Source organism: Mycteria americana, unplaced genomic scaffold (assembly GCF_035582795.1).
Source record: "Mycteria americana isolate JAX WOST 10 ecotype Jacksonville Zoo and Gardens unplaced genomic scaffold, USCA_MyAme_1.0 Scaffold_46, whole genome shotgun sequence".
NCBI lineage: Eukaryota > Metazoa > Chordata > Aves > Ciconiiformes > Ciconiidae > Mycteria > Mycteria americana.
In genome coordinates this window covers 1,419,759-1,445,142 of record NW_027445633.1, presented here as the reverse complement: position 1 = coordinate 1,445,142, position 25,384 = coordinate 1,419,759, and the positions used below count along the sequence as shown (strand labels likewise).

The following is a 25,384-nucleotide window of genomic DNA, read 5'->3' as shown; positions in this document are numbered from 1 at the left end:
TTACTGATGCTGCAGTAGGATGTATCCAAATAGATTCCACAGAGCATCTTTGAGGTCCTTGTTCCTCATGCTGTAGATGAGGGGGTTCACTGCTGGAGGAACCAACGAGTACAGAACAGCCACCACCAGATCCAGAGATGGGGAGGAGATGGAGGGGGGCCGCAAATAGGCAAATATGGAAGTGCTGAGAAACATGGAGACCACAGCCAGGTGAGGGAGGCACGTGGAAAAGGCTTTGTGCCGTCCCTGCTCAGAGGCGATCCTCAGCACGGCCCTGAAGATCTGCACATAGGACAGCACGATGAAAACAAAACATCCAAAAACAAGAAAAGCACTAACCACAACAAGGCCAACTTCCCTGAGGTAGGTGTGTGAGCAGGAGAGCTTGAGGATCTGGGGGATTTCACAGTAGAACTGGTCCAGGGCATTACCATGGCACAGTGGTAGTGCAAATGTATTGGCTGTGTGCAGCACAGCATTGAGAAACCCACTGCCCCAGGCAGCTGCTGCCATTTTGAGACAAGCTCTGCTGCCCAGGAGGGACCCATAGTGCAGAGGTTTGCAGATGGCTACATAGCGGTCATAGGCCATGATGGTGAGAAGACAACACTCTGCTGACAAGAAAAGGAGAAAGAAAAATACCTGAGTAGCACACCCCATGTAGGAGATGGCTCTGGTGTCCCACAAGGAATTGGCCATGGATTTGGGCACCGTGGTGGAGATGGAGCCCAGGTCAAGAACAGAGAGGTTGAGGAGGAAGAAGTACATGGGGGTGTGGAGGCGGTGGTCACAGGCTACAGCAGTGATGATGAGGCCATTGCCCAGGAGGACAGCCATGTAGATGCCCAGGAAGAGCCAGAAGTGCAAGAGCTGCAGATCCCTCCGTGTGTCCATGAACGTCAGGAGGAGGAACTGGGTGATGGAGCTGCTGTTGGACATTTGCTTACTTTGTGCAAAGGGCCTGGTCAAGGAGGAAAAGTCAGTGACAAGTGAGCAGAGACTTCTCTGAGTAAAAGCTATTCCATTTCTCAGAGAAAGACAGAGCCCACGTTGAATCGGTCCTTCCAGGAAGGCCTTCGTGCAGCTCCCTGGCTTGAGCTCTGGTGTGTGCTGGGTTGGGGTGTAGTGGGGAGCAGGGGACTCCTCTGTGGAGGAATCAGTCCTGCTGTGCAGCCACAGCTAAACAGGAACCAGGAGTGATCTCAGGGTCAAGTTACTCATGGTTTCAAAGAGCTTTTCAGCATTGTCCTTCCCAATTCACCCAACTGCAGAAGCAAGGTGCAGGGCTTTTGTTTTGTTTATTTTGCTCCTGTTGCCCCTCTCACATCTGGGGAGTGTTTTCTGAAGGCAGAAATCCTTGGCATTTCTGCTACACCACAAGTGCTACACTGAGAGTCCTGAGAGGCAGAAGGACAGACCCTTAGTGCAGATGGAGGAGAGCTGGTCTGTCCATCAGTCTTGCTCCCAGCTGTCCTTGGCTCACACCTCTTTGGTCTGGATGGTGATCACACTCAGATGTTCCCCTGAAAGGAAATTGGATTCTGCTGGGATCAGGTGAATCCAGCCTGAAAGGGCAGATGATCTCCACCCTCCCCTCCCCAGGGAAGAGCTGTGCTCTTCTGGATGCCCTAAAAATGGGGTGTCCTTAACGGGCAGTCAGCCTTATCCCCATGCCATGGACTGCTTTGCCCAGTGCCCCACAGAGCCGCCTTGCACCCACGGAAACATGAGCATGGCAGGACCTGCAGGATCAGCTGCTGAGCTGCAGCTGAAACCCCCTTTCCCAGAGAGCCTGAAAACAAGAGCAGCAGCACCAGGGAGGGGTGGGGAAACCAAGAGAAATGCCCCAGTGCTTGTGCCAAGGGAAGCAGGGCCAGGACGGACAGACAGGCACTCGGGAGAGTCTCCTCTGCTGCAGAGGAGGCAACTCCTGCCCTGGAAGCCCTGACCTTGAGGGCAGAGGCTCTGCTGGGTGGGAGAAGAGCCCAGGGGGCCTTGACTGGGGAAAAGGCATGCTCACTGAAGGGCTGGCAGGGAGGTGCCCAGATCCCCCTCAGCCTTTGCTGTCAGCACTTTCCTCTCAGTCCCTGCCCTTGTCTCTGCTGCCTGGAGCTGTCCCTGCCAGGAGCCGTTTCTCTGTCCCCATGTCTCCTCCCTGCCAATGCTCACAGAGCCCATCCCACGCACTGGGTGCTTCAGCTCTGCGTTGCAGACTCCTCCTGGCAGCAGGGCACTGGCCAGGGCCATCTGTGTGTTGGCAAGACCTAAGGAGCCTTCTGTAGGCAAAGCAATGGTGAAGAGACTTTATCAGGTTCCTGGAGAACCTATTGATAACTCACTGTAACGCTGTAGGAGTCTCGGTCATTCGTCCAAAACTGAAAGAACCATCACCATTCCTCACCACCACCACCAGCACAGCAGGAAACTGGAAACACCTTTACACAAGGTAGCCCCTGCCTTGACACGCTTCTTGAAAAGTCCCCTGGGAAATGTCCTGGGGGTGGTGTGGAGCTGTGAGCAGCCCTGACCCATGTAGCACCCTTTGGACAGCAGAAGGACCCTGCCCTGACGGGGGTGGCCCCTTCCACCCACAGCCTCTCCCTGCAGAGCCATGGGGAGCTCCCCGGGCAGGCTGAGTGCTGACCCTGGCAGGCAGCAGACTCCCTGCCGTGGCACACAGCACCCAGGGGCACAGGGACCCTGCTCGGAAGGACAGCCCTGGGCACCCCTGCCTGCACACCCGGCTTCACACCCCTGCGGTTGTTCCTGGGAGAAGGCAGCGGTCATGCCCTGTCCCTCTGACGGTGCGGCACGGAAGCCCTGCTCTGAAGCACGTCCTCCTCAACACTGAAGGAGCCTCGAGAGCCTTCCTGGCAGATCTTCTTAGACATGGGCTATGCCTGCTTTAGGAGGCTGCTCCAGGAAGCCTCTGCATTGCACTGCACCCAGAGACACATCATGCCCTGTCCCTCTGATGGTGCAGCAAGGAAGCCCTGCTCCACAAGACGTCCTTATCCTCTGCACTAGAGTAACTGTGAGAATTGTACTTACAGATCCCATGGGCTGTGGGATGTGCCAGCTTTAGGAGATCCCTCCAGCAACTGCAGCTGCATTGCCCTGTAGCCACAGAGTTATGGTGTCAGGGGCTGTGAAGATTTCTCCCCCAGTGAGCTCTCAGCATCCTCCCAGCCCAGGCTGCCTTTAACCTCTCTCTGCGTCACTGCTCTCCCCTCGCTGCCTGCAGGCAGTGCCCTCAGCCCTGCTGCCCTTTGCAGAGGAGCTGCTCCTGGGCAGAGCTGTCTCTCTGCAGCGCTGCCCGCTTGCCAGGAGCTCCCTCCATGCCAGGAGCCCAGCCCAGCTCAGCAGCAGAGGACCAGCCCAAGGCAGCACTTTCTCTGCCCCCTCTGGGCTCTCTCCACGTGTCCCTGGGGCTCCAAGGGCTGACGTCTCCTGAAGGGCAGCAGGGTCTCTCCTGGGGAGCGTAGGCAGACGCTAACTGAAGCAATCACTGACTGTCCCTCTCTGAACACTGGAGAGACAGAGTTTAGAAGTGGGATTTGCCCTAACACGCCGTGGGGGTCTACAAAGAGTTTCAATATTTGTCTCCCTTGACCCCTACCCCTGTCCCCTTGCCAGGCAGGACACTGTGGCAGTGACAGGCAGGGATCATTTCCCCACCGTGCAGGGCAGGGGTTGAGCTGAGTCCATCAGGTATTTCCTCTCTGGTGAGGAGCCCAGAGACTGCAGTGGGGTTCAGCTCTTCCCCATGCACCCCACAGGAGCTGAGATTCCTCTTGCTTCAGCTCAGCGTGCACAAAATAGGTGCCTGCAGAGCAGCCCCTGCCCTGAGCTCCCTCTGTGATCCATGGGGATGGAGGGTGGCAGTCAGCTGCTCACACACCAACACCTGGTGGCATCTGAGGTGCCAGGGGTGGTCCAGGACTTGTGGCTGTGTCTGCAAGCGCTGATGGAGCATCCATGGGACACCCCCACCTGCCTGAGCATGAGCTGGGGGGCTGGGAGGGAGGGTCCCTTGGTCACCTCAGGTTGCACCCAACGGTTAGGGCATCTGAACGTCTCTTAGACTCACATGTCCATGGCAGCTGCTGGCCTTCCAGCTGGCCAAAAGGAGGAGTGCAGCAGAAGGAGGGTCAGGGCTCTCTCTGGGCTCCCTCCACTGCACTCACTAGAGCTCAGCTTACTACAAAACTCAGGCACGGGCACATCCCTGCATTGCAGGCACCGATATCATTGCAAGGCTCTTTCTAAGGGCATAAGAAAGGCCTCTGGTGCCATGCCAGGTGCCTGGGGTGCCCAGCACAACTGCATGTGGCTGGCAAATATGGCACAGGACCTCCAGGAAAGCCATGTCCCGCTGGAGTGGGGGCTGGGCAGACACACCAGGGCCTCCCAAAGGGGTCCGGTGCCTTTTTGCCAGCACCGGAATGCCAACACCCCGGCAAGGAGGCAAGGTCCATCTCGTCTACACCCAGGGCTGCTGCAAGATTGGGAGGCACATCACACCAGGGTCTCCACTCACGTCCCTATACTCTCAGCCCCTGGCAGTTCTCTTCTCCCCTGTCCTCTACCCACCTCTACCCGTGATCATATGAAGAAAACCCCACACCACTGATGTCCACAGTCTGGCTGGATTGCAGCCTTACCTCACCCAGGGACTTTCTCAGGGGTCCCTTGTGTTCCTGGAGATTGGCACAAGGTGCTGCAGAGTCCCCTCAGGCAGCAAACTGCTCTCTTGCAAGGCTGGCATGGCCCAGGCCTGTTTTCCTCTGGCCTTGGGGACTGCAGGGTTTGTTGTCTTCACAAGCATCTCATTTCATCCTTACGTTGCCACCTGCCATCCTTCCCAGCATGTCTGTGCTCTGAAGCAAAGCCTTTGCATATGTGGGGTCCTGGGTGCTTGGTTCCAGTTTTCTCCATGAGAAGTCTTTGCTGAGCTGCTGCAACCCAAATGTGCACCAATGCCCTCAGCCTGGGACACAGCCAGGAGGGTCGGGAGCCCCTTAGTCCATGACAGAGCTTCTGAGGGAACCACTGTGGTGACGTGGTGGGACAGGTAGCACAGCTTTGGGTACTGTGATGTACAGGCTCTTTAGGAGACACTGGAGGTGGCTGAGGAAGTGTCATATGGAAATGTCTCATGATCCTCCTAAGCACCTTCCTTGGCCATAGGCCAGCTGGGAAGTCGGAGATGGAAAGGGGCTCAGCAGCAGTGATCCCTGTCTGGCTGGGTCTGCTTCTCACCCTTCCCAGCATGGCCACTGCAGGGTCACCCCATGGCCCCAGGGCACCACAGCCCCCTCGCTCTGCAGAGCAGCACCGCCAGCTCAGGGCTCCGTGGGGTGTATGTGTGAGAGACTGAAAGAGTTAATGTCTCAAACACTGTGGAGAGATGATGCGCGATTTGCATGGCGACGGCAAGTGGGCTAGCATGGGATGGGGAGAGCTTTTCGGAGGAGAGACTAAAAGAGGTATTGTCTTGTAAGACACTGAAGGAGGTACTGTCTCAAACATTGTATCTAGATAAGGTGCAGCAAGTCCGCTAGCACGGGATGAGAAGAGTGCGTTGGAGGATGTGCAGTTACCATCTATGGCCAGAGGTCACACAGAGTTTTATCTAAGGAATGAGCCGACAATCACCCGAAACTTGGAATGAAACTCCTCCCAAACCACCCCCCTCCCCCCAGCGCCTGCAACCCTTTGAGGACCAGAGCAACATAGATCCTCCAGGGGTGTGACCTGAGGCAGGGATTAGAGTATAAAGAGACTCCTTCCCCAGGGAACGGCGCGCGCGCCCATCACCAGAGGATTGCCACGTCTGTCATCATCATCGCGGGATCCAAGGGTGGTGATATCTTTCCTTTTCTTTATCCTCCTCTCTTCTCTTTTCCTTTTCTCACTTCTCTTTTCCTCTACTCTTCCATTATACACATATCTGGGCATATGAGTTTTGGATGAATTCAGACCGGTTGCCCGGAAAATAGCTCCATTGCTAAATTGCCTCTGTTCGTTCGCTGAGCTTTCTAGTTCGTTAAGTTTGTAGTTTGCTAGTTACTAAAGTTGTTAGTCTAACTGTTCCTCTGAGTCATTGTCGTGACTCTACCGGCCTGCGGCTCTGCCAAGCAGAGATCGGCCTTTGTCGGTACACAAATCCCCAGGGAATCAAAAAGATTCACCCATCTCACAACCCACCGAGTGGGACGAGACAGGCTCTATCCCAGAAAGTGACCACAAAACGTTTGGGTAAAGCCCTGAGCAATCTGGTATGACCCTGCTTGGAGCAGGAGGTTGGTCGAGATACCTCCCAAGGTCCCTTCCAGCCTGAATGATGCTGTAGGAAACGAAGAGACTCTCTGTGACCTCCGTTTTTAGAGGATTTCAGGTTTCAGATCCACAAAGTCACAGCCAGCTTGACCCTGGGGTTGGTGATACCCCACCCTTTGGTGGGAGGGCACCATTACAGAAATTACCAGATCCAGGTGAGCATCACCTATGTGGGCACACATGGCAGCTGTGCTAAGAAGCTGGCCCCAGGAACCTGCAGAAACCTCTGGGACTCTTTGCACCCTGCAGTTTCCCCTTCCCATGAGGTCAGGGCAATTAAAGTCCCCAAGGGTGGTGTGGGGTCATTGAACTGGCCTTCCTCAAATTGCTTCAATAAGATTTTGTCCTCTTCCTCACCTGACTCCAGGTAAGGATTTCCTACCAGCATGTCTCCCTACCTGGTGTGTCCTGTGACCCTCCCCCACAAGAGCTCACCCAATCTGCTGCCCATCCCATAGAGGACCTCCATACACCCAGGCAGCTCCCTCACACTGAGGGCCTCCCCCTCCTGATCTTCCCCACCTGTCTTTTCTGAGAAGCCTGTATCCATCCATTGCAGCACCTCAAGGTTCCTGACCTGTCCCACCACACCTCAGCAGGTATTATATCAATGTCACAGCTCTGTGACAGCACACGGGGCTCCAGCTCCTCCTGTCTGTGCTCCAGGCTGAGGCCATTGGTGCACACTTGGGCTGCAGCACCTCAGCTTGGTGCCACCAGGGCCAGCCTCAGCCTTATGACAGATCTGGTGCCCGAGATCCTGTGCAAGCAAAGCCTTTCCTTGAGAGCAGAGGCATGCTGGAGTGGATGGCAGATGGCAATGTAAGGATGAAATGATGTGCCCATGAAGAGCGCACACCCTGTGCTCCCCAGTGCCAGAGAGAACCATGTTTGGACTGTGCAGTCCTGGCAGGAGAGGACTTTGCTGTCTGCAGTGTCTCTGCAGCCTGGAGGGCCTGTGGTAGAGGTGAAGGTGACCTCCAGGAAGGACAAGTTGCTGCTGAAAACGTCCTTTGCTATGGACATCCTGTTGTCCGGGCACACTGTGAAAATCATTCACCTGTTCCTGGGTTGCATCATCAAGGGGGTGAATAAAGGATGGGGGTAAGAAGAATCAGCAGCATTTGGACGTGTTGGCACACGAGCAGAGACCCTGCTGTGACGTGCCTCGTATTGATGCACTGCCTGCGGCTGCTGGACAGACATGGGACAGACCTTGTCTCACTGCAGTGGTGGCATTCAGTCTCTTGCTGACACGCACCAAATGTACCTGAGATGCCCTGGGGTGTCTGTTATGGACCAGCCCTGAATGGGGATAGCTGTGCTGTAGGTCCTGCACTGCCCAGCCAGCTGCACCCTCCACTTGTGCTGGGCAGCGTTGGCATCTGAGGGAGCCCTACAGGCCTGCATTTGGCCATTAGGTTGAGCAGCTGCCCTGCAACAGGGTAGGCAATGTAGGGATGTCCATGGTAAACCTTCGGTTCCACTTAGTGGAGATGCAGGAAATACAACTGATGGAGAAGAGACAGGCAGACTGAGCTCCCCCTGTGGCACATGACTTCATTTCATCGGGTGAATACCTCTATCGGTTGCCCTAAACATCCTCAGCAGGTACAGGTTTGGTTGTCCTAAGTGTGATCATCTTCTATCATTTCAGTTGGCCAAAGGGATTCCCCACCAGCCTCCAAGACAAGGTGCCCAGATGCTGCCCTGTCTCTCAGAATTGCTCCACTAGAGCTTGCAGTCTCCTGCACATGTCCTGAACCAACTCTGGCACCTCAAATGCCACCAGGTGTTTGTATTGGACAAGCTCACTCCTGGCCTCTGTCTCCACTATTGACATGGCAGCTTAGAGAAGGAGCTCACAGGGATTTTGTGCAGCTGAGCTGAGGCAAGAGGAATCCCACCTCCTGTGGGTCTGTGGGGTGTACTGGAGAAGCCCAATCCCCCTCCGGCCTCCAGGAATACTGCTGAGAGCTGAGATGCCTACCTGGACTTGGCTCAATCCCTGCCCTGCACATGTGGAAAGGATGCCCTGCCTGTCACTGCCTACGTGCCCTGCCTGACAATGGGACAGGAACAGGGGTTTCCAGAGGGGAACATTGACACCTCCTGCAGATCCGCACTCCCTGGCAGAGCAATTCCCGCTGCAGGACTCAGCCCGTCTAGTGTTTAGAGAGGGACAGGCAGTGATGACTTCAGTCTGCTTCCAGCTGTGCTCCCCAGGAGTGACCCTGCTGCCTTTCAGGAGCTGTCAGCCCTGGAGACCCCGGGACACCTCAAGGGAGCCGGGAGTGGAGGGGAGGGGGGAGCAGAGAAAGTGCTGCCTATGGCTGGTCCTCTGCTGCTGAGCTGGGCTGGGCTCCTGGCATGGAGGGAGCTCCTGGCAAGCGGGCAGCGCTGCAGAGAGACAGCTCTGCCCAGGAGCAGCTCCTCTGCAAAGGGCAGCAGGGCTGAGGGCACTGCCTGCAGGCAGCGAGGGGAGAGCAGTGAGGCAGAGAGAGGTTAAAGGCAGCCTGGGCTTGGAGGATGCTGAGAGCTCACTGGGGGAGAAATCTTCACAGCCCTTGACACCATAAGTCTGTGGCTACAGGGCAATGCAGCTGCAGTTGCTGGAGAGATCTCCAAAAGCTGGCACATCCCACAGCCTCTGGGATCTTTCAGGAGAGCTCTCACAACTTCTCTTCTATGGAGGAGAAGAACAACCTTATGTGGCTTTTCTTCCGCTCTGTCATAGGTGCAAGACATGATGGCTGCCTTCTTCCAGGAAGGACCGCAGGGGTGTGATGCCGGGTGTGCAGGCAGGGGTGCCCAGGGCTGTCCTTCAGAGCCGGGTTCCTGCACCCCAGTGTGCTGCGTGCTGGGGCAGGGATTCAGCCACCTGCCAGGGTCAGCACTCAGCCTGCCCGGGGAGCTGCCCACAGCGCTGTGGGGAGAAGCTGTGGCTGGAAGGAGGGACCCCCGGCAGGGCAGGGTCCTTCTGCTGCGTGGGTCAGGGCTGCTCACAGCTCCAGATCATGCCCAGAGCATTTCTGAGGGGACTTTTCATGAGTACGGTCATGGCAGGGGTTTCCTGATTGAGTCTGTGCTTTCCTGAATCTCTGCTTCCACTTTTCTCTGCCTCACCTGGGTTGGATGGAAACACAGCCGTGCAGCTTAGAGAAGGGGAGGAGGCTTCTACACTGTCACCCTGAGGTTTACTAGGAGCCTCAGCAAGTGCCTTCATCCCCTGCCAGTCTACAGGTAGCACCAGCAGCACCTTTCCAGGTTCCTCAGGGTTTGTATGACCTCTTCTGTAGCCCCTGCACACACAGCGTGGCTGCAGGGCAGAGCCGGGCACACAGGGGCTGGGCTGGGCTCTGTGAGCACTGGCAGGGAAGAGACATGGGGCCAGAGAAACAGCTCCCAGCTGGGACAGCTGCAGGCAGCAGAGATGGGCAGGAAGGGAGGGAACTGCTTATGGAAAGCCTGTGGCAGGGGAGATATGGGCACCTCCCGGCCAGCCCTGCACTGCAGATGCCTTCCCCGAGCAACCCCCTTCATCTCTCCTCTCCCACCCAGCACAGCCCTCAGCCCTCATGGCCATGGGGTCTAGGCTGGGAGTCACCTCTGTGTCCAGCAGACCAGCAGAAGAGGCGAAGGGCATCCATCCCTCCTGCCACGGGCCCATTTCCCACTGACCAGCAATGGGGCTGAGGGCAACTGTCCGGCATTATCACAGTCTGGGAGGTGTTGTGCACAGCTGGGGACGGGTAACGCTGCCCTGAGTGCCCGGCTGCCTCTCCCCTGGCCTCTCTCGGCCAGACCCTCACTGGACTTTGCCTGGTTTCTCCGCTTCTCTCTTTTAAATTTCTCTTGTTCTTGCTGTCAGACGCTCCGGGGATGGGAGTTTCAGCTGCAGAGTCCCACACTGATCTTGTGGGTCCCTTCATGCCGGTGTGTCCATGGGAACAGATGTCCCAGCTTCCCTCTCACCTGTGGGGCTGTGGGCAATGCAGCCTGTGGGGCTGGGGAACGACTCCATTTTCTCTTTCTGAGATGCCAGCAGTAGGAGGACAATTGGCTATCTCCCTGGGGTGTCCCTCCAAGCTGTGAGCTGCCCTCCAGGATGCAGACCTGTGCATAGCCCCTGTGTTTTATCTGAACGCCCCATGGAGAAGTGCAGAGATACTACAACCGAGGAAATGCTGCTGGGTTGGTGAAATGAGCCCTGTGTGTCCTTGGCTAGAAGTGGGGTGCTGAGACCTTGAGAAAGGGTGAGACATTTCGTGGTCTGTGGTGGATCCCTCTGCTCTCAGTAGTGCCTGGTTGTTTTTCAGGGTAAGGTAAGAGTGTGATCGCCCTCCATCTCATGAAGGTGCAAGCCCAGGGCAGCTCAGAACTAGACGGAGGGAAAGACCAGCTCCCCTCACTCTGCGCTAATCCAGACGTAATCCTTCTGCCTTGCAGAACTCGCTCGGTTCTCCCTGAGTGCAGCAGAAATGCTGGGGCTTTCTGACATCCAACACCACTCCCCAGGTGAGATGGAGGGAGCTTGACAAGAACCCAAAACCTCTCAAAGTGCCTTCTGCCATCCTGGTTCCTTAGCACTGGCAGTGCAGGTGCTGACAGGCCCTTCTGCATTAGGAGCAGTTTCATCTGACACAGCTGAACACCAGGTCTGGCCCCTGCCCACACTGTTCCCATGAACTCCCTGCTGCAGAGCAGGGCTGACTCCTCAGCAGCCAGTGGGCAGAGGCCCTTCTCCTCAGGGCACACTCACCAGCACCACCCAGAGCTCCAGGCACAAAGCTGAAGGAATGTCTCGCAGACAGGGAATTGGGGGAACCGGGGCGGGGGGGTGGGGGGTGGGGGGGGGGTGGAGGGTATCAGGGTGAGGGTCTAGGAGAAAGGCTTTGATTTACCTCAGAGAAGTCTCCCCTAACTCTTCATTGACTCTTCCTCTAAGGACAGAAACCCATGCCCAGAGGCAGCAACCATCCAATATCAGCTCCATCACCCAGTTCCTCCTCCTGGCATTTGCAGACATGCGGGAGCTGCAGCTCTTGCACTTCTGGCTCTTCCTGGGCATCTACCTGGCTGCCCTCCTGGGCAACAGCCTCATCATCACGGCTGTAGTCTGCGACCACCGCCTCCACACCCCCATGTACTTCTTCCTCCTCAACCTCTCCCTCATTGACCTGGGCTCCATCTCTACCACTTTCCCCAAGTCCATGGCCAATTCCCTGTGGGACACCAGGGCCATCTCCTACTTGGGATGTGCTGCCCAGCTCTTTCTGTTTACCTTCTTGATAGTAGCAGAGTGTTGTCTTCTCACTGTCATGGCCTATGACCGTTACGTCGCCATCTGCAAACCCCTGCACTACGGGACCCTCCTGGGCAACAGAGCTTGTGTCCACATGGCAGCAGCTGCCTGGGGCAGTGCTTTTCTCAATTCTCTCATTCACACAGGCAATACATTTTCCATACCCCTCTGCAAGGGCAATGCTGTGGACCAGTTCTTCTGTGAAATCACCCAGATCCTCAAGCTCTCCTGCTCACACTCCTACCTCAGGGAAGTTGGGCTTATTGTCACCAGTTTTATCCTTGCTTTTGGCTGTTTTATTTTCATTGTGCTGTCCTATGTGCAGATCTTCAGGGCCGTGCTGAGGATCCCCTCTGAGCAGGGACGGCACAAAGCCTTTTCCACATGCCTCCCTCACCTGGCTGTGGTCTCCCTATATGTCAGCACTGCCATGTTTGCCTACCTGAAGCCCCCCTCCATCTCCCCCCCATCCCTGGATCTGCTGGTGGCTGTTCTGTACTCGGTGGTTCCTCCAGCAGTGAACCCCCTCATCTACAGCTTGAGGAACCAGGAGCTCAAAGATGCACTGAAGAAGCTGATTCATCCTGCAGTTTTCAGAAGCAATAAGCTGCTCATGCCCCTGCACAAGTGATTTCCAATGGACGTGGGGAACCTCCTGTGCTTTGGGAATTTCTCTGTGAAAATTCTACTTCTCCCAAATTTTCTGCATTCCTTCCACTTCTCCATAGGCATGAACCCACTCTGCCTGAACCAGAGGTGTTTGCACATGTGTCTGGCGCGGTGGCACAGCTGCCCTCCGATGTCACATCTCTGTAATAAAAGGGGGTTTCTCAGTGCCGCTGTCTCGAGGTTGTGCTCTTCTTCCAAAGCAGAGGTCAGGAACAGGCTGAAGAATTTGCCCCTTTAAGGCCGTGCTGCTGTGCTTGGGTTCTCCATGGGCTGAGGGCAGGAGGGCTTGGGGTGATGAATTAGGGAAGGAGACCTGGACTGAGCTTTCACTTGTGGGTGCCGGTGCCCCTGGAGATGGTGATGGTCATCAGGGATCTTCCTGGGACCGTCTCCCCGTGGCTCCCATGCACCACAGCCTGCTGGCTCTGCAGAGCAGCACCACCAGCTTGGGGCCCTGCAGGGAGCATGGGAAGGGGGCAGAAGCATCCGATGAGGCCAGCACAGACACAGTCCCCTGGGGAAAGGCTCTCTAGAGGCATGGATGATCCCTGCAGAAGAGAAAAGGCACAACTCTCTAGTTCCAGGGGGAAACTGATGACACAGAGAAACTTATTTCTGCATGCAGCAGCTTGGGACAGGCTGCTCTGTCACTGGGGCAGCAGGAGCAGCCAGAGGAGTCCCAGGGCAGGAGCCCTGTGCTGGGGAGAGGGCCTGGCACAGAGGGGCTGCCAGCAGTTGGCAACAAGAATCTTGGGGACAAGAGCAGGGGACACAGGGATACACTGGCCTCTGTCTCCTCATGCTGCAGCCCTGGGGCTGATGGGGAGGCTGACCATCCTCTGCCCCCCAAGAGCTGCTGTGCCCTTCAGAGGGGCTGGGGCTGTGCTGTGGGTGCTCAGAGCTCTGTAGCACCCTGCGGTGGGCACTGCCATGGCGCCAAAGGGATATTCCATACCGTATGAAAGCATGCTCAGCAACAAAAACTGGAGAAAGAAGGAGAAAGTTGGGGGAGGAGGTATTTTCGAGGTTACAGCATTTGTCTTCCCAAGTAACCGTTACGTGTGAAGGAGCCCTGCTTTCCTGGAAATGGCTCAACCCCTGCCTGCCAATCTGAGGTAGTGAAGGAATTCCTTACTTTGCCTGGCTTGCTCACAGAGCTTTTTCTTTAGCTATTTAGCTGTCTTTATCTCAACCCACGGGTTTTCTCACTTTCACCCTTCCAATTCTCTCCCCCATCCCACTGTGGGAGAGTGAGCGAGCGGCTGTGTGGGGCTAAGCTGCCTACTGGCATTAGACCATGACAGTGGGGCTGAGCTGCCCACCGGGGTTACCCCACAGCAGATGCAGAGAAGCAGGATTCTTCTTTCCATGACCTGGAATAGCTCCTGAGCCAGGCAGTGGTTTTGTGTCAAGAGAATCAAAGCAAAGCCTCGACCTTGGGGAATCTCAAGTGAATTGCTGAAAGAGAGGTTCTCTGCTGCAGATTTAAGGCTTCAGCGTTTGGACCTGAAGAGAACAGCTTAGAACTAGTCAGACTTTCAGATCATTTTGCACATGTTGCCTCACCTCCCCACTTCAGTCTTTCGCACCCAGAAGCATCACCACCTTTAATTTGGTCTCCTCTCGAAATCTGACCAAGTGATGGGAAGACAGGAAGAAGAAGGAGAAAGGAGGTCATTACCACTTGTTCAGTCTGCATAGGGCTGAATTTCACAGGTCTAATTCAAGTTCATTTTGCCACAAAACTTGATTGTTTGAAAGAGTTCAAGGGACTCCCCTCCACCTGCCCACCTTCGGCCCTGGCATGGTGAGCACCTCCAGGGCCTGGCTGTACAAGCACTGCAGTGACAGGGCTGTGCTGGGCCCTTGTGTATCGGCCGGAGTCTGGCACTTGGAGGGACAGGGTGTTGTGCCATTGTGCACCCAGAAGGATCAAGCTGGGAAGCCAGCCTGTGAGTCAGAGTCAGCAAGGTCCATGGCCAGGCCTGGCTGTGCCCAGGGCTGTGGCTGGACAGCAGAACGCCCACAGCATAGCTCAGCTCAGGATGACACCGGATTTCACATCGCTGATCCACTTCTCCCAGTTTGCAAGTACCAGATCCAGGTGAGCATCACCTATGTGGGCACACATGGCAGCTGTGCTAAGAAGCTGGCCCCAGGAACCTGCAGAAACCTCTGGGATGGTTTGCACCCTGCAGTTTCCCCTTCCCATGAGGTCAGGGCGATTAAAGTCCCCAAGGGTGGTGTGGGGTCGTTGAACTGGCCTTCCTCAAATTGCTTCAATAAGACTTTGTCCTCTTCCTCACCTGACTCCAGGTACTTATTTCCCACCAGCATGTCTCCCTGCCTGGTCTCTCCTGTGACCCTCCCCCACAAGAGCTCACCCAATCTGCTGCCCATCCCATAGAGGACCTCCATACACCCAGGCAGCTCCCTCACACTGAGGGCCTCCCCCTCCTGATCTTCCCCACCTGTCTTTTCTGAGGAGCCTCTATCCATCCATTGCAGCACCTCAAGGTTTCTGACCTGTCCCACCACACCTCAGCAGGTATTATATCAATGTCACAGCTCTGTGACAGCACACGGGGCTCCAGCCCCTCCTGTCTGTGCTCCAGGCTGAGGCCATTGGTGCACATTTGGGCTGCAGCACCTCAGCTTGGTGCCACCAGGGCCAGCCTCAGCCTTATGACAGATCTGGTGCCCGAGACCCTGTGTAAGCAAAGCCTTTCCTTGAGAGCAGAGGCATGCTGGAGTGGATGGCAGATGGCAATGTAAGGATGAAATGATGTGCCCATAAAGAGCGCACACCCTGTGCTCCCCAGTGCCAGAGAGAACCATGTTTGGACTGTGCAGTCCTGGCAGGAGACGACTTTGCTGTCTGTTGTGTCTCTGCAGCCTGGAGGGCCTGTGGTAGAGGTGAAGGTGACCTCCAGGAAGGACAAGTTGCTGCTGAAAACGTCCTTTGCTATGGACATCCTGTTGTCCGGGCACACTGTGAAAATCATTCACCTGTTCCTGGGTTGCATCATCAAGGGGGTGAATAAAGGATGGGGGTAAGAAGAATCAGCAGCATTTGGAAGTGTTGGCACACGAGCGGAGACCCTGCTGTGACGTGCCTCGTATTGATGCACTGCCTGCGGCTGCTGGACAGACATGGGACAGACCTTGTCTCACTGCAGTGGTGGCATTCAGTCTCTTGCTCACACGCACCAAATGTACCTGAGATGCCCTGGGGTGTCTGTTATGGACCAGCCCTGAATGGGGATAGCTGTGCTGTAGGTCCTGCACTGCCCAGCCAGCTGCACCCTCCACTTGTGCTGGGCAGCGTTGGCATCTGAGGGAGCCCTACAGGCCTGCATTTGGCCATTAGGTTGAGCAGCTGCCCTGCAACAGGGTAGGCAATGTAGGGATGTCCATGGTAAACCTTCGGTTCCACTTAGTGGAGATGCAGGAAATACAACTGATGGAGAAGAGACAGGCAGACTGAGCTCCCCCTGTGGCACATGACTTCATTTCATCGGGTGAATACCTCTATCGGCTGCCCTAAACATCCTCAGCAGGTACAGGTTTGGTTGTCCTAAGTGTGATCATCTTCTATCATTTCAGTTGGCCGAAGGGTTTCCCCACCAGCCTCCAAGACAAGGTGCCCAGATGCTGCCCTGTCTCTCAGAATTGCTCCACTAGAGCTTGCAGTCTCCTGCACATGTCCTGAACCACCTCTGGCACCTCAAATGCCACCAGGTGTTTGCATTGGACAAGCTCACTCCTGGCCTCTGTCTCCACTATTGACATGGCAGCTTAGAGAAGGAGCTCACAGGGATTTTGTGCAGCTGAGCTGAGGCAAGAGGAATCCCACCTCCTGTGGGTCTGTGGGGTGTACTGGAGAAGCCCAATCCCCCTCCGGCCTCCAGGAATACTGAGGAGAGCTGAGATGCCTACCTGGACTTGGCTCAATCCCTGCCCTGCTCAGGTGGAAAGGTACCCTGCTTGTCACTGCCTACATGCCCCGCCTGACAATGGGACAGGAACAGGGGTTTCCAGAGGGGAACATTGACACCTCCTGCAGATCCGCACTCCCTGGCAGAGCAATTCCCGCTGCAGGACTCAGCCTGTCTAGTGTTTAGAGAGGGACAGGCAGTGATGACTTCAGTCTGCTTCCAGCTGTGCTCCCCAGGAGTGACCCTGCTGCCTTTCAGGAGCTGTCAGCCCTGGAGACCCCGGGACACCTCGAGGGAGCCGGGAGTGGAGGGGAGGGGGGAGCAGAGAAAGTGCTGCCTTGGGCTGGTCCTCTGCTGCTGAGCTGGGCTGGGCTCCTGGCATGGAGGGAGCTCCTGGCAAGCGGGCAGCGCTGCAGAGAGACAGCTCTGCCCAGGAGCAGCTCCTCTGCAAAGGGCAGCAGGGCTGAGGGCACTGCCTGCAGGCAGCGAGGGGAGAGCAGTGAGGCAGAGAGAGGTTAAAGGCAGCCTGGGCTGGGAGGGAGCTGACAGCTCACTGGGGGAGAAATCTTCACAGCCCTCGACACGGTAAGTCTGTGGCTGCAGGGCAATGCAGCTGCAGTTCCTGGAGAGATCTCCAAAAGCTGGCACATGCCACAGCCTCTGGGATCTTTCAGGAGACCTCTCACAACTTCTCTTCTATGGAGGAGAAGAACAACCTTATGTGGCTTTTCTTCCGCTCTGTCATAGGTGCAAGACATGATGGCTGCCTTCTTCCAGGAAGGACCTCAGGGGTGTGATGCTGGGTGTGCAGGCAGGGGTGCCCAGGGCTGTCCTTCAGAGCCGGGTCCCTGCACCACAGGGTGCTGCGTGCTGGGGCAGGGATTCAGCCACCTGCCAGGGTCAGCACTCAGTCTGCCCGGGGAGCTCCCCACAGCGCTGTGGGGAGAAGCTGTGGGTGGAAGGAGGGACCCCCGGCAGGGCAGGGTCCTTCTGCTGCGTGGGTCAGGGCTGCTCACAGCTCCAGATCATGCCCAGAGCATTTCTGAGGGGACTTTTCATGAGTACGGTCATGGCAGGGGTTTCCTGCTTGAGTCTGTGCTTTCCTGAATCTCTGCTTCCACTTTTCTCTGCCTCACCTGGGTTGGATGGAAACACAGCCGTGCAGCTTAGAGAAGGGGAGGAGGCTTCTACACTGTCACCCTGAGGTGTACTAGGAGCCTCAGCAAGTGCCTTCATCCCCTGCCAGCCTACAGGTAGCACCAGCAGCACCTTTCCAGGTTCCTCAGGGTTTGTATGACCTCTTCTGCAGCCCCTGCACACACAGCGTGGCTGCAGGGCAGAGCCGGGCACACAGGGGCTGGGCTGGGCTCTGTGAGCACTGGCAGGGAAGAGACATGGGGCCAGAGAAACAGCTCCCAGCTGGGACAGCTGCAGGCAGCAGAGATGGGCAGGAAGGGAGGGAACTGCTTATGGAAAGCCTGTGGCAGGGGAGATATGGGCACCTCCCGGCCAGCCCTGCACTGCAGATGCCTTCCCCGAGCAACCCCCTTCATCTCTCCTCTCCCACCCAGCACAGCCCTCAGCCCTCACGGCCATGGGGTCTAGGCTGGGAGTCACCTCTGTGTCCAGCAGACCAGCAGAAGAGGCGAAGGGCATCCATCCCTCCTGCCACGGGCCCATTTCCCACTGACCAGCAATGGGGCTGAGGGCAACTGTCCGGCATTATCACAGTCTGGGAGGTGTCGTGCACAGCTGGGTACAGGTAACGCTGCCCTGAGTGCCCGGCTGCCTCTCCCCTGGCCTCTCTCAGCCAGACCCTCACTGGACTTTGCCTGGTTTCTCCACTTCTCTCTTTTAAATTTCTCTTGTTCTTGCTGTCAGACTCTCTGGGGATGGGAGTTTCAGCTGCAGAGTCCCACACTGATCTTGTGGGTCCCTTCATGCCGGTGTGTCCATGGGAACAGATGTCCCAGCTTCCCTCTCACCTGTGGGGCTGTGGGCAATGCAGCCTGTGGGGCTGGGGAACGACTCCATTTTCTCTTTCTGAGATGCCAGCACTAGGAGGACAATTGGCTATCTCCCTGGGGTGTCCCTCCAAGCTGTGAGCTGCCCTCCAGGATGCAGACCTGTGCAGAGCACCTCTGTTTTATCTGAAAGACCCATGGAGAAGTGCAGAGATACTACAACCGAGGAAATGCTTCTGGGTTGGTGAAATGAGCCCTGTATGTCCTTGGCTAGAAGTGGGGTGCTGAGACCTTGAGAAAGGGTGAGACATTTCGTGGTCTGTGGTGGGTCCCTCTGCTCTCAGTAGTGTCTGGTTGTTTTTCAGGGTAAGGTAAGAGTGTGATCACCCTCCATCTCATGAACGTGCAAGCCCAGGCCAGCTGGGAACAAGACGGAGGGACAGACCAGCTCGCTCACTCTGCACTGTGCCACAGGCAATACTCTTGCCTCGCAGAACTCACTCGGTTCTCCCTGTGTGCAAGAGAAATGCTGAGGGGTTCTGACAATGAAGAACACTCCCCAGGTGAGATGGAGAGACCTTGAAAAAACCCTAAAACCTCTCAAAGTGCCTTCTGCCATCCTGGTTCCTTAGCACTGGGAGAGCAGATGCTGACAGGCCCTTCTGCATTAGGAGCAGTTTCATCTGACACAGGTGAACACCAGGTCTGGCCCCTGCCCACACTGTTCCCATGAAGTCCCTGCCGCAGAGCAGGGCTGACTCCTGAGCAGCCAGTGGGCAGAGGCCCTTCTCCTCAGGGCACACTCACCAGCACCACCCAGAGCTCCAGGCACAGAGCTGAAGGAAAGTCTCCTAGAGAAGGAATTGGGGTGGGGGTGGTGGTGGGGTGTAGCATGGTAAAGGTCTAGTGATTGACCTCAAAGAAGTCTCCCCTAACTCTTCATTGAATCTTCCTCTAAGGACAGGCCCCCATGCCCTGAGGTGGCAGATGTCCAACAGCAGCTCCATCACCCAGTTCCTCCTCCTGGCCTTTGCGGACAAACGGGAGCTGCAGCTCTTGCACTTCTGGCTCTTCCTGGGCATCTACCTGGCTGCCCTCCTGGGCAACGGCCTCATCATCACCGCCGTAGCGTGCAACCACCACCTCCACAGCCCCATGTACTTCTTCCTCCTCAACCTCTCCCTCATTGACCTGGGCTCCATCTCTTCCACTGTCCCCAAATCCATGGTCAATTCCCTGTGGGACACCAGGGCCATCTCCTACACAGGATGTGCTGCACAAGTCTTTTTCTTCCTCTTCTTGATCACAGCAGAGTATTATCTCCTCGCAGTAATGGCCTATGACCGCTACATTGCCATCTGCAAACCCCTGCACTACGGGACCCTCCTGGGCAGCAGAGCTTGTGTCCACATGGCAGCAGCTGCCTGGGGCAGTGGGTTTCTCACTGCTGTGCTGCTCACGGCCAATACATTTTCCATACCCCTCTGCCAAGGCAATGCCCTGGACCAGTTCTTCTGTGAAATCCCCCAGATCCTCAAGCTCTCCTGCTCACACTCCTACCTCAGGGAAGTTGGGCTTATTGTGTTTTGTGTCTCTTTAGCTTTTGGGTGTTTTGTTTTCATTGTGCTGTCCTATGTGCAGATCTTCAGGGCTGTGCTGAGGATCCCCTCTGAGCAGGGACGGCACAAAGCCTTCTCCACGTGTCTTCCCCACCTGGTTGTTGTCTCCCTGTTTATCAGCACTGGCATATTTGCCTACCTGAAACCTCCCTCAGACTCCCCATCGTTGGATGTGGTTGTGTCGGTTCTGTACTCAGTTGTGCCTGCAGCAGTGAACTCCCTCATCTACAGCATGAGAAACCAGGAGCTCAAGGATGCAATGAAGAAGCTGCTTCAATCAGTAGTCTTTCAGCAGCAATAAGCCCTTCACATGTCACTTCACAAGTGATTTCCAATCTATGTGGGGTACATCCTGTACTTTGATAATCATGTCTGTGCTAATCATATTTGCCCAGGTACATCTGCATCCCTTCCGCTTCTCTAGAGGCGTGAACCCAGTCTGTCTGAACCAGAGCTCTTTGCACATGTGTCTGGCACGACGGTATAGATGGCCTCTCATGTCGTGTCTCTGTAATAAAAGGAGGTTTTCTCTGTGCCACTGTCTGCAGGTTGGGCTCTTCTTCCAAAGCAGAGGTCAGGATCAGGGTGAAGAAATTGCCCCCATGAGGCCATGCTGCTGTGCTTCAGTTCTCCATGGGCTGAGGGGAGGATGGCTTGGGGTCATGAATTAGGGAAGGAGGCCTGGACTGAGCTTTCACTTGTGGGTGCCAGTGCCCCTGGAGATGGTCATGATCAGCAGGGATCTTCCTGGGACTGTCTCCCCATGGCTCTCATGCACCACAGCCTGCTGGCTCTGCAGAGCAGCACCACCAGCTTGGGGCCCTGCAGGGAGCATGGGAAGGGGGCAGAAGCATCCGATCAGGCCAGCACAGACACAGTCCCCTGGGGAAAGGCTCTCTAGGGGCATGGATGACCCCTGCAGAAGAGCAAAGGCACAACTCTCTAGTTCCAGGGGGAAACTGATGACACAGAGAAACTTATTTCTGCATGCAGCAGCTTGGGACAGGCTGCTCTGTCACTGGGGCAGCAGGAGCAGCCAGAGGAGTCCCAGGGCAGGAGCCTTGTGCTGGGGAGAGGGCCTGGCACAGAGGGGCTGCCAGCAGTTGGCAACAGGGATCTCCTGGGGACAAGAGCAGGGGACACAGGGACACACTGGCCTCTGTCTCCTCATGCCCCAGCCCTGGAGCTGATTGGGAGGCTGACCCTCTGCCCCCCAAGAGCTGCTGTGCCCTTCAGAGGGGCTGGGGCTGTGCTGTGAGTGCTCAGAGCTCTGTAGCACCCTGCGGTGGGCACTGCCATGGGGCCAGCCCAGCCTGGGCTACTGTGCTGTGCTGTGCTGGGGAGAGGGCAGGGGAGATGGGGAGATCCGAGGAGGGGCTGTTCTGGGCTGGAAAGTGCCCAGAAAATGCCAAAGTTATCTGAGCTGTGTGCCCATGCAGATTGAGGACACCCTTCATTGGGTCTGTGGTATAGAGACCGGGCTTATGGAAGGGAGCCGAGACATGAAAGCACAGGCGAGAGGGGGCTGGTCCATGCCGTTGGTGGCACAGACAGACCAGGAAGGTGATGCAGGGCAGTTGTCACCCCCCAGCCTCTCTCACCAGCCATTTCCAGCACTGGCTGCTCAGCCCAGGTTTATGGGTGAGTTTTGCTGCGAGGTCATCTCCATCCTCCTGCTGGGCTCAGTGCCTGTATCAGGGGAATGCCCAGCCCTGCCCGGTCTCCCTCCTGGCCCAGACCCTGGCAGGCCCTGGAGCATGGCTGTCTGTGAAGCCCCACAGCTGACATGGCCTCTGCTGGAGCTTGGCTAGGCTGCCTAAGAGGAAGGCCATGGGGCGACAAAGCCCCAAGGACTGCTGTGGGCATCATGTCAGAGGGACCGTTCCCCACCCTGAATGCACCCTGTCCTGTGCTGTGCCTGCACATTGGGGCTGTGGGACCATGTGTGGGGCAGTGGGGCTGGGACGTCCCAGGACAGGGCACAGACAGGGGCCATGGAGCAGCTGCCAAGGGGATGACAGCAAGGACAGGTACAGACATGGAATTTATGTACATTGCTTTTGCTGTGCAGGTATGAGTTTGGGAAAGGCAAAGCTCACCTGGGGTTGGTGGCTGCAAGAAAAGTCAAGAGTGAAAAGAAGAGCTTTAATGGCTGTGTTAGAGACCAAGGCTGAACAAGGGAAATGCAGGGCTGCTGCTGAATGGAGAGGGTGAGGACAAATGGCAGTTTCTGCCCCTGCAGGGGACTCACCGTGGTGATGGCACAGGCTGGGGGCTGCTTGGCTGGGAGCAGCCCTGTGGGAAAGGTCTTGGTGGGCAGGGAGCTGGACAGGAGGCAGCCGTGTGCCCTGGCAGCAAGGGAGGCCAGCAGGGTCCTGGGCTGTATGACCAGGAGCACGGCCAGGAAGGGAAGGGAATTCCAAGGGCAGGGATTCTCTGGAATGTTCCATCTACATTTCAGATCCCCTATTCAGGAATGATACTGGCAAGCTGGAGTGGGTTTAGCAAAGGGCCCTCATGACAGCCAGGGACTGAAGGACTTTGCCTGTGAGGAGAGGCTGAGGGAGCTGGGCTTGTCCAGCGCAGAGAAGGGAAGGCCGGGGGGGCCTCACCCCAGCCTGCCAGTACCTACAAGGAGGTCATGGAGAATACAGAGCCAGGCCCTTCACCATGGCGCATGGTGGGACAACAAAATGGAATGGGAGGAAGGTGACGATGAGAGGTTTAGCCAGGGCATAAGCAAAACTTTTTTCCCCATGAGCTCAGGCAAGGTCTGGAACAGGTCACCCAGAGAGGTTGTGCAGTCTCTGTCCTTGGGGGGTTTCCAACTCGGACTGAATCAAGCCTTGAACAGCTTGGTGTGACCCTGTTTCTGACAGGTTGCACTGCAGACTTCCTGAGGTCCCTTCCAACCTCAGTTCTCTTGTGATCCTATGATGATGTTGGGCCCTGTTCCTAACCGGAGCAGAGCAGATGTTTATGGGGCGTGAATCCTCTTGTACTGTCAGTGACCATCCAAAATAAAACATCTCAAGCAGTGAAGAGAGGTCGACACCTCAGTGTGACTTGCTCTGGGCAAAGACTGAGGAGCCCTGGGCAGGGAAGGGTTTGGGGGCATGGACTCTGTGCAAGACACAAAATGATCTTGTTGTAATGCCTGTCAGATGTCAGTTAACATCAATGGAAATGAAAGTAAGGAGAACTGAAGAGAAAGAGCCAAAGCAAAGAAATGTGTCAGCACACTTTTCACTCTTTTCAGCAACACCCTTTTCCGTCTTTGAGAAGGGATTTCCTTTTTTTCTGAAAAGGGAAGTTTTTTCCAGAACTGGGAATGGATGTAGGACACAAATGCCTTCATGTACAGGGACACAGACAACCGGTGCCAGTGGAGATGCCCCGGGAAGCCCTGCCCAGCCTCCACCTGCAGCTTGCAAGGTGCTCTGCTCTGCCACAGGTCCTCTCTGATAGACGCCAATGCCAGGCCAGCACTCAGGTACACTGGGGCCCTTAAAAGTGGCACTGCCTCTTTATGGTCCGACAACTGATGGCTGCCTGGAAAGGTGAAGAATTTTTTTTTTTTTTACATTTAAAAAAATATAGATGCACATTTTCACCAACTGAATCATTTAAATACTTTTAAGAAATGGCAATGTTTTCCCACCATGACAGAATGGGAATTTCCTGGGAGCGTGCTAATGGCAGGAGAAGAACTATTGATCTTCCCCTGTACTTGTATTACCACTCCTCTATTATTTCAACTCCCTCTTCATTCAGGTGTTCCCACCTCTCCTGATTCAATGGCCATGCCTAAGGACATCTTTTCCGTAGACTATGTGGACATATGCCCTTCCCATTGCTCTCAGATTTCCTTCTCCACTTGCTCTTTGGTACTTCAGATGCCTGTCAACTACCTGTTTTCTGCTCTGAGCTTCATGTACTTGGAAATATGCCCCATCTTTCAGAATTTAATTAACTATTTAGTCAACACCTTAATTGTGCTTATATCTATCCTTTTTTATGGCTCTGTCTCAAACTGTTCTTGTACGGAAATCCCTTGTGAAGGGTGGAGCATGTTAAATCACAGAATCACAGAATCGTATAGGTTGGAAAAGACCTTTAAGATCATCGAGTCCAACCATAAACCTAACACTGCCAAAACCACCACTACACCATGTCCCTAAGCACCTCATCCAAACATCCTTTAAATACCTCCACGGATGGGGACTCCACCACTTCCCTGGGCAGCCTGTTCCAATGCTTGATAACCCTTTCAGTGAAGAAAAATTTCCTCATATCCAGTCTAAACCTCCCCTGGCGCAACTTGAGGCCATTTCCTCTTGTCCTATCACTTGTTACCTGGGAGAAGAGACCGACCCCCACCTCTCTACAACCTCCTTTCAGGCAGTTGTAGAGAGCGATAAGGTCTCCCCTCAGCCTCCTTTTCTCCAGGCTAAACAACCCCAGTTCCCTCAGCCACTCCTCATCAGCCTTGTGCTCCAGACCCTTCCCCAGCTTCGTTGCCCTTCTCTGCACACGCTCCAGCCCCTCAATATCCCTCTTGTAGTGAGGGGCCCAAAACTGAACATAGTATTCGAAGTTTGGCCTCACCAGTGCCGAGTACAGGGGCACGATCACTTCCCTAGTCCTGCTGGCCACACTATTTTTGATACAAGCCAGGATGCCATTGGCTTTCTTGGCCACCTGGGCACACTGCTGGCTCATATTCAGGCGGCTGTCAACCAACACCCCCAGGTCCTTCTCTGCCTGGCAGCTTTCCAGCCACTCTTCCCCAAGCCTGTAGCGTTGCATGGGGTTGCTGTGGCCCAAGTGCAGGACCTTGCACTTGGCCTTGTTAAACCTCATACAATTCACCCCAGCCCATCGATCCAGCCTGTCCAGGTCCCTCTGCAGAGCCTGCCTACCCTCCAGCAGATCAACACTCCCACACAACTTGGTGTCATCTGCAAACTTACTGAGAGTGCACTCGATCCCTTCGTCCAGATCATTGATAAAGATGTTAAACAGAACTGGCCCCAACACCGAGCCCTGGGGAACACCGCTTGTGACCGGCCGCCAACCGGAGTAAACTCCATTCACCACCACTCTTTGGGCCCGGCCGTCCAGCCAGTTCTTTACCCAGCGAAGAGTACACCCGTCCAAGCCATGAGCAGCCAGTTTCTCCAGGAGAATGCTGTGGGAGACTGTGTCAAAGGCTTTACTGAAGTCTAGATAGACAACATCCACAGCCTTTCCCTCATCCACTAGGCGGGTCACCTTGTCATAGAAGGAGATCAGGTTGGTCAAGCAGGACCTGCCTTTCCTGAACCCATGCTGGCTGGGCTTGATCCCTTGGTTATTCTCTACATGGCGTGTGATAGCACTCAGGATGATCTGCTCCATCAGCTTCCCCGGCACCGAGGTCAGGCTGACAGGCCTGTAGTTCCCCGGGTCCTCCTTCTGTCCCTTCTTGAAGATGGGTGTCACATTAGCTAATCTCCAGTCAGCAGGGACTTCCCCAGTTAGCCAGGACTGCTGGTAAATGATGGA

General features: G+C 55.7%; 3 protein-coding genes across 3 annotated transcripts; 2 read left to right on the top strand and 1 right to left on the bottom strand.

Annotated features, from left to right (window-relative positions):
• Window positions 1-939, bottom strand: LOC142403946 (olfactory receptor 14A16-like). The gene has a single exon (XM_075490250.1). It carries the CDS (start codon window positions 937-939, stop codon window positions 1-3), a length of 939 nt encoding a protein of 312 aa, XP_075346365.1.
• An 8,091-nt stretch (window positions 940-9,030) lies between these two features.
• LOC142403914 (olfactory receptor 14A16-like) lies at window positions 9,031-12,278 on the top strand. Its single transcript, XM_075490216.1, has 3 exons — window positions 9,031-9,079; window positions 10,792-10,860; window positions 11,296-12,278. Exons 1-3 carry the CDS (start codon window positions 9,031-9,033, stop codon window positions 12,276-12,278), a joined length of 1,101 nt encoding a protein of 366 aa, XP_075346331.1.
• Window positions 12,279-19,205: 6,927 nt separating this feature from the next.
• Window positions 19,206-20,138, top strand: LOC142403931 (olfactory receptor 14J1-like). The gene has a single exon (XM_075490235.1). The coding sequence runs from the start codon at window positions 19,206-19,208 to the stop codon at window positions 20,136-20,138; it is 933 nt and encodes a 310-aa protein (XP_075346350.1).
• The last annotated feature ends 5,246 nt before the right edge of the window (window positions 20,139-25,384 follow it).

Excerpts from the sequence above, each read along its gene's own strand:
- LOC142403931 (XM_075490235.1), top strand. The coding sequence starts at position 19,206 with ATGTCCAACAGCAGCTCCATCACCCAGTTCCTCCTCCTGGCCTTTGCG.
- LOC142403914 (XM_075490216.1), top strand. The coding sequence starts at position 9,031 with ATGGAGGAGAAGAACAACCTTATGTGGCTTTTCTTCCGCTCTGTCATA. Across the intron at positions 9,080-10,791 it reads TTTCTTCCGCTCTGTCATAG|AACTCGCTCGGTTCTCCCTG; the intron begins GTGCAAGACATG and ends TCTGCCTTGCAG. Across the intron at positions 10,861-11,295 it reads CATCCAACACCACTCCCCAG|AAACCCATGCCCAGAGGCAG; the intron begins GTGAGATGGAGG and ends CTCTAAGGACAG.
- LOC142403946 (XM_075490250.1), bottom strand. The coding sequence starts at position 939 with ATGTCCAACAGCAGCTCCATCACCCAGTTCCTCCTCCTGACGTTCATG.